Consider the following 16943-nt stretch of genomic DNA (forward strand, 5'->3'; position numbering starts at 1 on the left):
ATTTTGACTGTCATTTGTTAGCTCTTTCTTATATATATATATATATGTACTCTGGATACGTGAACTGGCGGTAGTGCTAGAACGAAGAAGTTGTCTCTGAAATACTTATGTTAGTAATAGAAAAGGAGTGTTATGTCCAACATCATGTTATAAGTAATCTTCAAGTGCCTGCAAAATATATTTACATACAGTTCGGATATTAGTTTACTTTCAAATCCTGCATTTCCTTCGTATAGAAAAGCGTGCTCTGCCAACAACCACCATTAGTAATAGACGTCGGTCTGTTTCCTCTCTCTGTCTCGAATTTCTGAAGAAGTACTCGGACTTCTTTTACATGTGAATTAGCGTATGGAATTTTGAAAAATAGGTAGAAGGAAAGGTCGTGTATGGCAATGTTACGTGCTAAAATATAAAGATATGTAAGTATCTTGCAAATTTTGTGAACATAAATATGTATGCGCAAATGTTGATAAATTGGTGAGACATGTATCTTGTAGCATTTATCCAATGTAATTGGTTTATAACATTTATAAATTTAATATGTTCATAATATCAGTAATAGAGTCAAGTTGAGCAAATCCACTTACATATAAATTTAAACTGTTACTATATAATTTTTTTCACACATATTTAATTGATAGAGTATATTGTAAATAAATATACATTTATGCGTACTTTCCAAATATAATAAAGTGTTAATAAAGTAACATAGTACCGTTCAGAATATACATTTTAAAGAATCCTCTGTGGACAACAGTAATAATATGCTGTGATATAAACATTAATTCAACTTTGAAATCATAATATAGTAATATAATATAATGCAATTATCTTCCTGAAACACAAATTCCCAATTTGGGAATATTCCCGAAAAATATCTTTCCGGGAATTTACCCATCACTACTTCTAACCCGTTCCTACCAGTACTACTATTACCTATGATGGACAATTGGAATATTTCCGGGTGTTTTCCATGATATGAACACTGGAAGGAATTTATTTTCATTTATTATGATTTACGTTTTAAATAATTTGGAGATTAAAAGAATAAAATTTGCTGACTGTACTTTATATAGCCTAACTAATTAATAATATGATTTTTAAATTACCATTTCTATTTGTACTAGAAAGTATCAAAATACTAATTTATAAATGATGAAAACGAACCAGATTGTAAAGTTATCTAGAAATTCTGTAGACAGAGTTGTGTATCTACACATCGAATAACCGTTAGTAATACATGTTGTTGTCGTCTCTGACTCGAATTTCGCTCTCTGAGGAACAATCAAATATTGAATAATAGGATCTTTGTAGCTGTAAATACATGTACATTTAAAATATAATATTATCAAAATGAGGGTTGCATCTCAGTATGTTTCGTTAGTACTGGCGTTTCCGGACCTATGTTAATTAGTACTTGTTTTCTTCTTTACGTGTGTGTATATGTGCAAGCGTTATTGCAAATTTTTTGTAACACCGTAAATATTGTAAATAATTTTCTTAAATTAGAGATTTAATAGTACACAGTAACAAAGCACAGTGTACTTTAATCAACATTCTGTATATAGGCCATTACTTACACTGGAAACCTTACGAATTTTTCGACAGACGTATCTTGTGGTAGTTACATAACTTAATTTCTTTATAACATAAGTAATTAATGTGTTTACAATATCAGTAGTAGGATCAAGTTTAGAAAATTCACTAACATGTAAATTTATACTGCTTAGCGGTGTAAAATATTTGGATTTTCTGTACCAAATATCTCCAACGTATTTACTTGCATAAGACATATTTGTAAATATACATTTATGCGTATTCTCTAAATACAATTAAATAACATAATACCGTTCAGAATATACGTTTTAAACAACCTTTGGAGATAACAGTCACAAATATACTCTGATAAAAGAAAACTAATTTTAATTAGAAATCATAATATAGCAATAGAATGCAATTTTCTTCTTGTTTGTACATACATTCCCGGAATATTCCCATTTTTTGAAATCTTTCTGGGATAATTCCCAGCGAATATTCTCGAAAAATATATTTTAGGGAATTTGCGCATTCCTACTATAACAGTACTCTTAATACTACTACCACTATTTATACTGTTTATCCGTATAGTAAAACTGCATGCCTAATAACGTAATCTAACGTAACTTAATTTAGTCCAACCAAATGTAACTGAATGCAGTACAATTCGGTCAATTTTTACGATTTTGAAGTTGGTCCGGCGATACAGCAGTAATGTCTAATTTTGCATCTGTAACCTGTATGTTGTATCTCTGAGCCCTTATTTTTTTTTAACCGTCAGTGTGTTTCTAGAAGAAAATATACCAACGTGAGTGTATAAAATTTTGAATTCACAATGTGGCAACGTGAATTTAGACATGTTTATAAATAAACTTAGGGGTTAACTTTGCAATGCTTGCACCAACTTGTATACTCACTCAGAAAAAAAAAAAAACTAAAATGAGTCAAACCTACCCTAAGGTTAAGCTAACCCGTTCCTATCTCTATCTTACAGTACTATGCTGAAGCGGTCCTACATGTCGATGCGTAGGTGGGTCAAGTATATTAAAGTCTACTCTGAGTTAGTATTTCTGGTAAAAATTTCGTACTTCTTACGGTTCTTATTATCCTCCAGAATGTTTCGCTCTCATCAGAAAATTCTACTTAGCATAGATGGAATTCACGGGATCCACCAGAAATAATTTGATGGAATTTTACTATACGAATCTAGAGATTCTAAGATGTACGAAAACATTTGGCCAAGCCTTAAATTTGCACATTTTATGTCTAGAACAGAAACCATACAACACCTACGGGGCTTCTAACCCGTTCCTTCTACTACTCCTACTGCTACAACTACTTGTGCTGTGTATCTGTATGGTAAAACGGCACGAATAATTGTTTAAAACATAAATTCTTTCATGATTTGTGTGTAAATACTTGGTACAATAGAAAATATCTAAATAAAAAAGAAATCAGTTTGTGTTACCAAACAACACGAATGCCTTGTGATTCAAACACTGCGAATCTCGTGCTCTGGTGTGTCATTAAATCAGCCTATTAATTGCATATCTTGGAAAAGATTCCTCCTGAGGTCCCCTCATTCCTACAATCAATCACTCGCAAATAATTTTCATAAATCCAAAGGGAATAATATGCTGCTGGTAGTTCTGTCATACAGTATGCAAAATTAGGTCAAATCTATTGATGTGTGTGAAATGCCCTGCAGCAAATAGATTACCGGCTGGCACGTTCACTAAATTCCTTTTCCAAATTTATGAGAATGATATTGTCAGGTATATTTTTTCGCCATTTTTGTGCTACGATGAGATAAAATCGGTATCAGACAAGAACACTAACAGAACAGTAAGGACGATTTCCTCTTCATCCAGTAACTAAATTCCGATCTATGAAATCCACGGTATAATTTAAGATTGCTAACTTCGTACAATTACGAAGGAAAACAAGATATATCTTGATTGGAAACATGTTTTTATGTGAGCACAGTCTCAGTATATTCGGCCACTCCGTACGCATACGTCTTTAATACCCAGTGTTAATATGTCATTGGAAAATTAATTGTAGTAATGACGAGTTGAGAAGTTTTCTAAGATTGAAAGAAACACTGTGAAAGCACCTGTAACCCTACTTCAGTCCGATCGGAAAAACCTCCTGCGGGAGTGTTGTAGCTCCGGGAGGAAAGATTCACTGTCGTAGAAAGAGGAACTTGAGATGAAGATTATCAGGAAACTATGATATAATGTACTAACACTCATGTCTGAGTCAAACCAACATTTGTAAAAGGAGGAAATAATATATGTTTGTTTGCCTGTAAGGTAGAGAGAAACGTGCAGATTTTCTTTAGACCCACTACTCGAAATAATTGACGAAAAAATATAATTGTTTTACTAATTTCCTTCTTATTGAGCCCTGAAGGATTTGCGGTTGTCAACATGAAAGTATGTCGTTTGGCCTAGATATATTTCTATGGGACCACCAGAAGTAATTGTTAAAAAAATTAGAGTTCTTTTACGATTTGCGTATAAATACAGCTTTTGGATATATAATGTAACAACTACAGCGGAAAAAATCACCAAGCTGTGCTAGGCAGCCATTACAAACTACAAGTGCTCTCTACCCGAGTCATAGCAAGGCGTGTGCGGGGCTGTGTGAAAAGGAAGCCTCGAAAAAAATGTATTAATGTATAAGAAAATAATAATGATATGCAAGAAATAACCTATAGGCCTATGATATTTCGTATGCAAGTAGAAGAAAGTAATAGGTTTTCCTTTGACAAGGAGTAAAATTTAAAAATCGTATAGTGGTGAGTATTTTGAAATTTCTGTACATTTATGTATTTTTAGCATTTAGGTATATCCTTATAAGAAGTAGCAAATTTTCTGATATTTTAAAGTACTGCTTTCAGTACTTTTTACATCCCTAGTGTGATCACAAAGAATTCCAACCACTAACTCAATTTCACCTGAAGCGGCAACTACCGTTGTCTTCTTCCTTTATTGTCCACTGCCCTCACCTGTTTTTGTTACGCCACTGTCATAAAGACCTCAGTTTCTAAAGTTTAACATGCAATAAAATAAATGAATATCATACTAATCTCGCCAAGTAAACTGCACAGAGATTGTTTATGATGTAGTTTTTCCTAAGACTGAAGTAGATATTCTTCGAACGAAAAATCACCTATCAGACACCATCGGCTACACGCACATCTTTTTCAAACAGCAGACAGACCGACGTCTATTACTAAACTTGGTTCAAGGTGTATTTATGGTACTTCATTTCTATTTCTATAGAATTTTCACATTACTTTACAAACTGATTCCTTTTCATCATTTGTAAGTTATTATTTTGCTTCTTTCTAGTGCAAATGGAAATGGAACTTAAAGAATCATCTATCGATTAGAAAGCTCAAACTGGAATTAAAAGCGCTTGCGCTTCAATCCATAACTTTGGCTTTCAAATCTTTCATTTACGGTTATATGTGATTTCACGTTTAACAAAGACAAACATCTTAAATTTGTGTACTTTAAGTAAATACGTTAACGAGATCTTTTTCATAAAGTTTATGATATAATATTATTGCAAAAACCTTTGTATTTTAATAAGCCTTCTCTAAAATAAATGCAAGTGAATGGTGCTTCCATCTTCGAGTTCTTTTAAACTATATGTTATGGACCTTTATGTTTGTGGTCAATCCTTTCGAGAATGAGACCTCGGAAACTACAGGTTCTCACTGATCGATTGGAAATTTTACGTAGATTGTCCAGTTTTAATTGAATATTTAAAAAAACAGAATATATAAAAAATATTTCTTTATTACATTTTTAGGATACACTGTAAACGTTGAAATTAAAAAAAGAACAAGCATCATATCCTAAGCGTTATACATTCCAACGCCATACACTTGTATATAAGGCTTGCATATGTCTCAGGCGTTCGTTTCATGGATAACCATTTCTCCCGAGCTCCTCAGGGCTAAGCGTTTAGCGTACGCGTCTTTGGCGTGGGAGGCCTGGGTTCGATTCCCGGCGGGAGCTCATATGGTTCGGATTCCACGTTAATCATTAGGTCCACGTCTCATATAGCCTCGCTGCTGAACGAGACGTTAAACTCAAAATCAACTCAACCATTTCTCCAGTCTAAGATGAATATTTTTCGATTGTTTTGCCCAATGAACACCATATATAGCTGGCATTATAATTAACTGTGTATGTAATGTGTTTGCATATTACATACTGCGCAAAATTAGACACTCCGACCGGAAGTAGGTTCAAATCTTGCAAACGGTGAGAGATATTGAGAAAAAATCGATAAAATCTCCCTTCTATGATACGCCTTGCCGATTTTTTTTCCAAGACTTCTTTCACTTGTGTCTGTAAAGGGACATGCGCAGATGTTGTGAGGAACGAGGAGATTTATGCTCATATGCGAATGATGCGCTGTGTAGTGAGCGCAGGTTCAACTGGTATTATTAATTAATTATATAAAGTACAGTCAACGAATTTTAATCTTTCAATCTCCAAATAATTGAAAACTTAGAAGTAAATGATAATAAATCAAAGTACTTAGTTATATTGTTCTTATAATTTGGAAAATAAAGTAAAGAAAGGGAAATAAATTCCACCCAGGTCCCAGCTATATGCCAGGAGAAAAAAAAACCTGGAATATCCTCATTTTTTATTTTCCGTCCACTGGGAACAATCCCACTGGCTACTGGTACTAGTGCCACTTTGCCCTCACCTAAGCTAACCATATTCAGTCTAACCAAACATCTTGAGGTCATTCCGTATTTTTCTTTAACAAATTGTGTGCATAGTTTCAACATAAGGCATAGTTATGCGAAGTGACATAATAGCTACTATTTAGATTATCTCGATTTTTCAGATACGCTAAAGTTTGTATAGCATTGCTGTCATGTTTAATTTTAAAAATATAAGCTAGTAATATAGTAGAAAATATTTTAGTTTTGGGTTTTCTGTGCTCATGCAACAGTTATCTACGTCGAGTATTGGTAACTATACAGTGTGTAAAGAAAAGAGAAAAAAGCAAGTATCGTATCTCGATAAAATATAATAATGTATTAGAAAAGTATAATGATATGGAAGAAAGAAGATAGATGCCTATAATATCTCGTATGTAAATAGAAGAAAATATTAGGTTTTTCTTTGACATGGGGTAAAATTTAAAAAATCGTATATTGGTGAGTATTTCCACATTTCTGTATAGTTCTATATTTTCGGCTTTTAGGTCTATCAATATTTTGGTATAAGTAGTAGTAAAATTTCGGATATTTTAAAGTACTCCTTTCAGTACTTTTTCTATCCCTAGTGTGATTTTAAACAATTGAATCCACTAACTAAATTTCACCTGAAGCTCCAGTTACCGCTGTCCTCTTCCGGCCCGCTCATAAATTTTGTTAAAGCGAATAATATTTTTCTTATTGGTTTCAGATCTATTGGGTTTTCTCGAACATTAACTGCTGAAGGTTTCAAATCTCCGACGTGAACAGTTTTGTATGATCAAAATGGCTTCACATTATTTAAACTTAGCCTATAATAAAACTGGAATAAAAACAGAAAACGATCCTATTAAAGTTGAAATGAAAACAGAAAATGAGTCATTTGAAGAATGTGATTATAAGCTATGTGCTAGTAACACTAATGACCATAAAGACCCTCTTGTAGTACTTGTGGAATATAAGAAACGAGAAAGTGCAACGGAAGGAGAGAATATCGATTTACAAAGGAAAGAAGATGAAACAATATCAGATTGGAAACTATCTTCGAAAGCTATATGTTTGGTGAAGCGTTTACCAACGGCTGATGCTTTTGTAAATGCCAAACATTTTCGCAGTAACATCATGCCAATATCTTCCGATCTTACAAACATCACAGAAGGGTCAAGCAGTCACATGTTTGCCACTATCGGAGACAAGGACGATGACGAAGAGGATGGCCCTGAGGTACGTTTTAATGCATTTATTTCATCTGGGATATGTTTTGTATAAATATTTCTTTTCAACATTTGCGATACTTAGTTAAGTATATATTTTTCCTTTATTTTAAATTCTATTATTGGAATCGCAAACATTTGAACACATAAATAATGCAACCTAATGCGTAGCGTTGTAAAAGATAAGACAGTTCGGCACTGAGATAATTATGCAAAGGTATTATGTATATTGGTAGAAACCTCCTTGCACCAGGGTTGAAAATCAGGATTAAATACTTATACGGTTCTGCGTAATGTCAATATTTGGTAATACGTTTCCTATTACAGGGAAGAGTACCTTGCCGAATTATTTATATCTTTCCCCTCTCACTCAAAAAGTTTTCATGATATAAACATGATACTTTAATATTCATTTATATATCGGTTTTGAACATTATTTTATATACAAAACACCTTAATAATTAAAGATACCAAATGTGGATCACACGAAAGAATTATCGAGTTTTTTTCTTATATATATATATATATAAGATCCTTACACGAATTATCGAGTTTTATATATGACGTTACAGAATTCTTTCACTTATTGTGATTACTTTAATATTGATGTATCATAAACGAACTCGTACTAGACCAACCATAAATTCAACTTTTCCTCTTTTACAAGTAGCTTATTTTATTATATGGCTCATTAACTTAACTTGTAAAAGTTCGTTTCTTACAAGATTACATCTTGAGATGGAGTGTCTTATAATATGTACTTGTACCGTCCGCAAAGCTAATAGATAAAAAGCTTTTTTCTTGCTACTTTTGTATGACATTTGCAGGTAAAATAATATGTTCTGTTAAAAAAACGCTTTCGTTTGTTCTTTAAACACTGACCATGTTACAAGGTCAAGGTTGCCTACTGGAAGAGTCATCACCTCCGGCCGGCATTGGGGCTACTGGTTCTGTCCCAAATCACGATGGTTCCTTCGGTTTCTTGGAGTTCTGACGTGTTCTCACTGTCCTCGTTGCACTATTGTTATGCGTTTCATCTTCTTCTTTAGCCAGCGTTCATAAACATGGGATGTTTAAACTTAAAATAACCATTCTACAAATAAATGTTGACAGTTAAGTAGCCCAAGGTAAGAGAATCTAAGAAAATTAAAATTCAATTTAAATCGATAGGATTTGGTAACATTACAAAGAGAAGAAAGTTATGAATACTTAACTACTCTCTTTCGATTTTTTCAATCGAATACATTACTTCGATACTTCATTTTGCTTAGGAATAGACAGCAATGCCTATTCTAAAACGAGATGTTATCAGGTTACAACTTTAGGGTTTTTTCTTTGTATTTAATGATAATTAGTCACATAACCGTTTAATGAGAAATATTGAAACTGGTGCTTTGTAATTGTTTAATGAAATGGTAAGCAAACACTCTATTAATCTAACGTGTGCTCTTGTACGTTTATTAAATAAGTAAGCATTAAATTATTTCAATGATTGGGAGTAAGAAGTTGATTACCTCGAAATTTTAAGTTTCAAGTAGACGACTTTTGATAGAAAGTGCGAGATAAAAAAGAGAATGAAGAAGAACGAAAATATTTAAAACTTTCAGTAACAGACTGACTTATGTAGGAAGTGACTTCAATTTACCCTCACTGAAACTTTGCTTCTGCGTGCACTTTTGACTCTTGCTTTTAGGCAAGCTATAGCAAATATTCAACCTGCATATATCATAATGGCGTGAGGTACAGTTACTGTAGAGGAAAGGCTCGTTTTAGAATTAGCCATAAAGATTCACATTCTGGATGTCGACGTTCTTTCTGTTTTCTTCCCTCTCACCACGTAAAATTTATTTCAATCATGTATTACATTTAAATAAATACATATAGAAATGTTAATATATAATGATCATTTTTAGCAAGTGTTTCTTAGACGCCGAACATAATAGATGACGGTTGACCACAGTGGTTGCTAAGAGTAGTAGATCATAGTATTTACTAAGGTTAAGGTACATAGTTGGCATAGCGGATCGTGGTGTGAAGTAGGGAGTGTTTCATGGATGAAGTTTTTATTGATTCATGCTTTTCGGATACATACATCACCTTTTTAAATTTGAAATATGTTTGACAATTTTCTAATAGTTTCTTTGTCCGATTAAAGTGTTCAGTAGAAGTACAATATTAAGATTACACGTTACAGTAGTGATGAGTAATGTCTAATGTTAACTTTCTCACCGATATTTCGGATGAAAATCTCGAACTCCTTACATTGGTATGTTTTAAGCTCATCTCTAGAGGTGTTGGTTATTAGCATTTTATTGATGGCATTTCGGTGGATTCACTAATAACTAATTAAACGTGTAATCTACCTATATTTAGCACAATATTACCCTATGCGTTCCAGCCCTGATGATTAATTACTACTAAGAATAGATAGAAAACTTCTCGACTGGAACGCTTACGATTAAGTATTAACTATTCCATCTTCTAACAGTCCTACCGGTAATGAAATGTTTTTCTCTATTTTTCGAAGAAGTAAGAAGGAAAGTCTAACTAAACGAGTGGATGAAATAACAGGTGAAGTGGCCACACGTTTTCAAGAGGTCAGAACATGTTTAAAGTATAGAAAGTGAGTTAGTGAGAAATATAAACAATATGAATAAACAAGTATGTAAGGTAACCCAACAATTATCCCAACGTATTGATGAAACAAGTAAGCATTTCAATGACGTTAATACCTGTTTAACAAGGCAACTTGAACAACTTAAAAAGAGTATAGATGAAGATATCGATAAGATAAGGGAAACTAAACAAAGACATGACAATTATGCAACAAAAAGTAACCCGAGTTGAAGCAGATCATGAAGTGCTATCACGAAAAGAATAGATGACCTTGTCATTTGTCAGGATAATATAAACGCGCGTACATCTAGTAATCATGATAGTGAATTATGGCGAAGTGAACAGTGCAAATCGTGTTATGATTGAAGAACAGTACTGCAGTTTTGATTATTGTAGAGTTGGCAAATGTAGCAATGACAGTGTAAAAATATTTTACTACTCTGATCAACGTGCGATAGCTTCAAAGAAGTCCCGTTATGAAACCAGACCTTCACAAAGCAGTAATGCAGGGGAAGAACGATGCAGAGATCACTAGAAAAGAAAGAAGGAAAAGCATGCGCATGATTCTCTTTTGTATCATATGGGAGAACCAGGGAGAGAGAGATAGGCAGAAGAAATGTATTATGGGACACCAAGTGACACAGATGTCATACCAGTACTGGATAAGAAATGTCATCCTATTAAGATGAGCCGATTACCAGTTAACCTGACTGAAATAAAGCATTTCACAAGATTTAGTGGACAACCCAATAGACCCCTAGTGCTAACCTTCTTAGCGACAGTTGAAGAAGCTGCCATTATGAACTTGTTAAAAAACAATTTCTTCGAATAATGTCTAATATTTGATGAGCCGCCGAGGAGTTGCCTCAAATTGTAAAGGAAAACTTTCTCATTATATCAGAAGTTAGTGAACCCATTGATATAGACGTTTCTATCTTCACAGGTTGTGGCAATTAAATTGACTGTATGCAGAAATTAGCATTTTGACACTCGCAAGTAACCTACTGTTAAGGAATTTGCTACACACAAATTGCAGCAATTGCAAGAATTATGTCCGAATACACCTGAACCTCACATTCTCTCGGACATCATGATAACTAGGTTGGAAATACAGTAAGATATTGGTCTTTTCACCGGTATATTCCTTTCCGGGAGCGAGTAGAGTCTCTACGAATGGGGATGGAATTAGGAAGTTTGATATATACGAAAAAAGTTATCAGACGACATGCAACAATAAGGTAGATCGACTGACTCTTCAGCAAGAAGTAATGTCTCAGGAGACAAACATGGGACCAAGACCATGAAAAGGACGATCTCCATGGAATGGCAAGTAGAAAAAGATGGGATAGCGCAACTGGAAGCCAAACATCTGATCAAGAAGATTCACTAACAAATGAACCAGGAATACCCTCAACCCAACCCTGTGATATTAATACATATAAAGCCAAATAATTGTCTCGTAGTCACACAGCATTTTGAACATCCAACAGAGAAGACCACACGTGGTAATGACCAGGCTTGCTCACAATCTAACCATTGATCGGGAAACTGTTAAGACGCATTGATAGTGGTCCATATCGACAGCGTGTGGAAAATGATATTACTGCAATACAGAGGTATCTTATTTGTTCTGCCCACACCGCAAAGGGAGAAATAGAGTTTAAGAGTGATGTAGAAGATGAGGAAATAAGTCAAGATATTATGGATAATTCATCCATTTCACAAGCAAGATTTACATTTCCATAAACGGAGTTTAGTACCAATGGCTATTGGACAGCGGCAGTGAAGTTTCTCTTATGTCTTGTGATGCATGGAGGCGCGCTAGCTACAATGTTACGCACTCTCGATTGTTATGTGCCAGCGATGTTTTTTGCAGGAAAGGCCAGGCGAGATTCAGATATTAGTCTCAATAGGTGGTGTTCAAATTAACGTCCAAGTGTTTTTCGTACGGGCGCTGAGTGTAGAGATTTTTTTATGATCCATTGATGCAGTAAAGAAATTAGGCGCTGCTTTGAATTTCAATCATCCAATTATTAGAATTCGAGGACAGGATGTGAGTAAAATAGTCCGTATGCATCTTCTTCTATCAGAAGAACTATTGAAAGCAGTATTGAAGACTCTTACTTGGTACAATACTTAAGGCCAGACAACACAATTGGGTTAACGTATCGTGTTACTGAAAGAAATAAAGAGACGCGTGAGTGTAATGAATCAGCTGATTCCTTAAATCAGACGCAGAAAGAATGTTATGGGATTACTCGATGAATTGAGGGAAATGTTCCAAGATCATCATGGATGACGTAATAAACTTACATTTAAGGTAGAGGTGAATACACAAGATTCCATAGCAAGAAAGAAAAATCCTACGCCACTGAAGTATAGATCTCAAATTAGAGAAGAAATCAAAAAATGTATGAAGCTGGAATTTTACAATCAAATGTATCTACCTATTCTAACCCCATTTTCCAAAAAAGTACGGACAAAATTAAAATGTGTTTAGGTGTGAAAGAAATGAATAAACATATCCGACTAAGACAGTTGAAGGAGCGATTGATAACGTTTATTAAAACTAAGTATCGCAAGTTTCAGTCGCAATTGGATTTTCTTCTGTTACCATGCAATACAATTACACCCTGGGAGCGCGGTGGCTCAGTGGTAGAGCGTTCACCTCCGGTGCTTGGGGTCCCTGGTTCGATCCTAGCTCGCGCCGTGTGAACTTTGTGGTGGACAAACACCGTGCTCGTGGGTTTTCTCGGGGTTCTCCCGTTTCCTCCCACTTTCTTCATTCCACCATTTCACTTATTTCTCATTATCACCGTCTCCTTTAGCCTAACCGGCATAACCGTGGGACGTTAAACTGAAAGATTTCATTTCATTTTACACTTACACCCTATTTCGCGACAATTTACTTTTGAAGGAAAAAATGGAAATTTACGGTTGTGCAGTATGGATACATCAATGTATCAATACAACTGGTTGCAGCACTCCAAAGAATATTGCCAAATTAGGAATTTGGTAAAGGAGTCGGTAGATACGTAGACTACGTATATTTATCTCATGACACCTTTGATGGGCATACAATAATTAAGAACATTAATTGCATGTTTGAAAAAAGCCAGTATTTACGTGAGTCTCGAGAAGTGAGCTAAATGTCGTTCAACTCGGAAGTTCGTTGGATACATTATCTCTCCAGCTGGAGAGAGAAGGATGTGCATCTAACTCCAATAGTAAACTACCCAAGGCCTGTAAGCATAAGATCGCTACAACGATTCCTAGGTTTCCTTCAATATTTAGTATACTTTTTTCTGAGAGCTTGTCCGGAGTTGCCGCACCGCCTTACGCATTTTTAGAAAAGGGAAGAAACTGGTTGTGGACAGAATAGTGTGAAGCGGCATTTATTAGATTAAATCAAAGGATTTGCGAAAATGTAAAATTATCACTGCCAGACCTTAATGTTGGGTTTATATACAGGAGTGATACATCCCATATATCAGTAGCCACCTCTTTAGAACAAAAACAAGACGGAAAAATGGGAATAATCCAATCCTGACGTATTTAAGGTGAGCATCACAAAAAACGCTTGTTTCAGTACTGTTTGTCTTACCATGACGAATAAGGCCATTGAGGAGTTGATTGGTCCATCGCCACGATACAACAAGCCTTGTAGTGAAAAAATACGAAACCAAATATGACATGTTGCATCACTGATTGCAGAAAATGTACGGAAACAAAAGACGACTATCACCCTATTGTGAAAGTGATCAAATCATCACATTAGTGTCAGACAAATTGTGTATATTGATTTTCTACGACAATGGCTTCCATCAACCAGTGGACGCAGATATATACTAAATGTTTCAGAATCTTTTGCGGGATATTTAGTCACATATCCACATCGAAAATGCCAACACCCTGGCTGTTATTAGAAGCTTGCAGGACTATTTTGAGCTTTTAGACCGACCCGAAAGTTTATGTGACAAAGATTCGGTCTTCTGCACACACCCCTTTACTGAAGTGCGGAGAATTTAGGCATCAAGATACATTACACAATGAGATATTGTCTGGGCAATAACTTTACCGAAAGGCAACATCTAGATCTTCTAAGACTCCTTCAAAGTATAGTCAACGAAGATCACTAGATATAATATCAGTATCTTCAACCATGCGTGAGATTGATGTATAGCGATAACGTGTCAAGTTCGCTAGGTGAATCTCCAGCATCCCTAATGTTAAAAATAGATGAGCATGCTGCTCTTATGAGATTTTTGGACAATAACTCAATATGAAATGTGACGACCCTGATTATCTCAAGAGTGGCAAGAAATGTTACTGAAATCAGAGCAGAAGAAAGTAAAATTGGAGAGAAGTAATGAGTAACACAATTCGAATCAAGAAAAGAAACAGGAGATCTTATTTTCATAAAAGAATATCATCTAAGTAAACATTCAGAAGCTAAGTTGTTAAATATTTTTAGAGACCCGTATATCCCTAGAGACACATTTAGTGATAAGGTAGTTCAGCTTGTAAATCCTAATGATGGCAATACTCTACCCTTTGAGTCGGTGGATAAATGTCGATTATGCAAACTATCAGAACACACCAAGAGAGAATGCGTTGAAATAGCAAATCAACATATGCAAAATATCGTTAATAAGAATTGAACAATTAAAAAAAGACATTGTTGTGACCTCAATCTCCTAGTTGGAAGTTCCAGATTATATTTGATATTTTGCATTATTATGTATAAACAGTTGCATAAGTTAACAATGAACTTCATCTATACCGCCAGAATCCTCGAACTACTTTCAAGAAGTTTGGTCCTTGTTCGAGACAATTTATTGCAGTCAGAAAGACGATAATAGCAGTGACGTTGGGAATACAGATAGTTGGGATTGATGGAAGTTCCAAACTTGACAGGAAATAATTTCCCACGTTGGAAGCAGGAGAAAGCAGAGGTTAGTATGGAACAGCCATCCGTCAGTGTATGTGAATAATAAGTGTTCAAATATTAAGTGGACGTTCTATATGTTGGATGTATCTACAATAATAGTGTAAAAGTGATAGTGTGTATGCCGATATTTGTTGATATAAATAATCATCGATTTGTGTCGGTGTATTGCTACGTCAAATAGTATACGTAAGTAAATTTATATAAAAGCAACCGATAGTAATAATACGGGATATACGATAATGTATGGAGTGGATTACTACACTTTTTAATATTTACATTATTGTATAAGTGAAGGTATTCAAATCAATAGTAACTCATATCGGGTTTTCTAAAAATGGCGCCCACGGACCATAGTGTACTATTCTACAGGTCACAATATAACAAAAAGGCAATATGGTGAAATGCCTTCCTCGGCCTCTTTCAGCCGGTATGGAGAACTAAACTTTTTCTATATGATAACATAATTAAAACGCTACACTGCGAAACAAGATTGTTTTATACATACAATTAAAAACTCTACATGGTACGCCTCGACCTTCTAACTAAGATTCACATTATGTTGTTTGTACACCGTCAAAGAAAGCTTGAACAAGACCATTAAATACCTCAAATTTACACATTTAAAGAAATATTGTTTACAAGAGTCGCGAATGAACTTGTAACAACGTTCAAACTACCATAGAGGTATTAAATTACGTTTTATGTAGTTGCTCATAGGTGGCAGTCCAAAACAATTGATCGAAAGTATGAAAACAAATAAAAGCGAAACTGCGTACTGATCTACTTAAGACCTATGCATAAATATGCATATTAGTATTTCTTTCCCAACTTTCTCAAGGTATTGGAGTTTAATAGATTATATTAAATCATTTAGAAAACAGAAAATTGATCTTGTAGTAACGCCATCGAATTTTCAGTAAGTATTTTGTACCTTTTACGTTAAATACGAGTTTGGTTAGCTTAGGTTTAAATAATAAAGTGCTGCTTAGGCATAAAAATCGTTACCTGCACTAAGCCTTTTTAAAAATCTGATTGATTATCCATATAGCGTACTGATGACAGAATTACACTCAAGAAAAAATCGAACTGTTTTTCTTAATTGTGTATAACACATGGCAATGACTGTCTTTTGATATTATTTATGCTATGTTATCAAAGACTGTTTAAAAAAGGATAAAAACAGGAAACCAAACGAAACAATGATAATACTTTTTCAGCTACTGGACTTACCGCCCATATCTGCATCAGACTTTACACAAACTTATCCCATATTTGGTACTGGTTTAGAATAACCCGTCAAACAAATAGCAATTTTACTGTTAAAATTTGTGAGTGCATATGAAAGAGGACTGCCTGGCACAAGGATTTCCACTGTCGGAACATGCTTGTATAATGTAGGAAATATTTCCACAGTCGGAACATCTTGTATAATGTAGGAAACAAGTATTTTATGTTTAGAAGTTAAATGTTACCAGTATCAAATCATTACAAGGGTTATAGTTGAATTCAAATGAGTGAATATTAGTCAAAGGATTGTTTCACTATTCTTATTTATGCATTATTCTTATTCTTGTGTTTCCTGCACTATAACCTCCATCAATGACGCGCCTGCTCCCTATGGACGTATTCTCGCGTGGGCCCTGTTCTATCCTCCTGCCCTGACACTGTTAAATATCATTCTCGATATTAGTTTTTTTTTATTTCGTATATGTAGCATAAGTCTGAATGTGCATTTTTACTTTACGGGAAATACCTCATAAAATTAATATGTGCACATGAACGCAACTCCTACCTTAAGAAATAACTTCTAAAACACTACGTGTAAATTTCGTGATAGAATAATTGCATATATTATAACAGCATAGCATGTAGTCATTTCCAAGCAGTGTTT

The 16943-nt window shown here is 34.5% G+C and overlaps 1 protein-coding gene across 10 annotated transcripts in view; it reads left to right on the forward strand.

Annotated features, from left to right (window-relative positions):
• LOC145667987 (uncharacterized) overlaps positions 1 to 16943 on the forward strand; it is a 216756-nt gene that overhangs the window by 9834 nt on the left and 189979 nt on the right. For 6 of the 10 annotated variants that reach the window (XM_081735421.1, XM_081735422.1, XM_081735425.1 and 3 more), the window contains exon 2: positions 6984 to 7495. In XM_081735421.1, the coding sequence (XP_081591547.1) occupies positions 7049 to 7495 (447 nt within the window). In that variant the 5' untranslated portion in view covers positions 6984 to 7048. Of the gene's footprint in view, positions 1 to 6983; positions 7496 to 14890; positions 15057 to 16943 lie in introns of those variants that run through there. The other 4 variants (XM_081735419.1, XM_081735418.1, XM_081735420.1 and 1 more) reach the window with 2 other exon arrangements.

The sequence above is a fragment of the Thermobia domestica genome, chromosome 13 (assembly GCF_964235325.1).
Source record: "Thermobia domestica chromosome 13, izTheDome1.hap1.1, whole genome shotgun sequence".
Lineage (NCBI taxonomy): Eukaryota > Metazoa > Arthropoda > Insecta > Zygentoma > Lepismatidae > Thermobia > Thermobia domestica.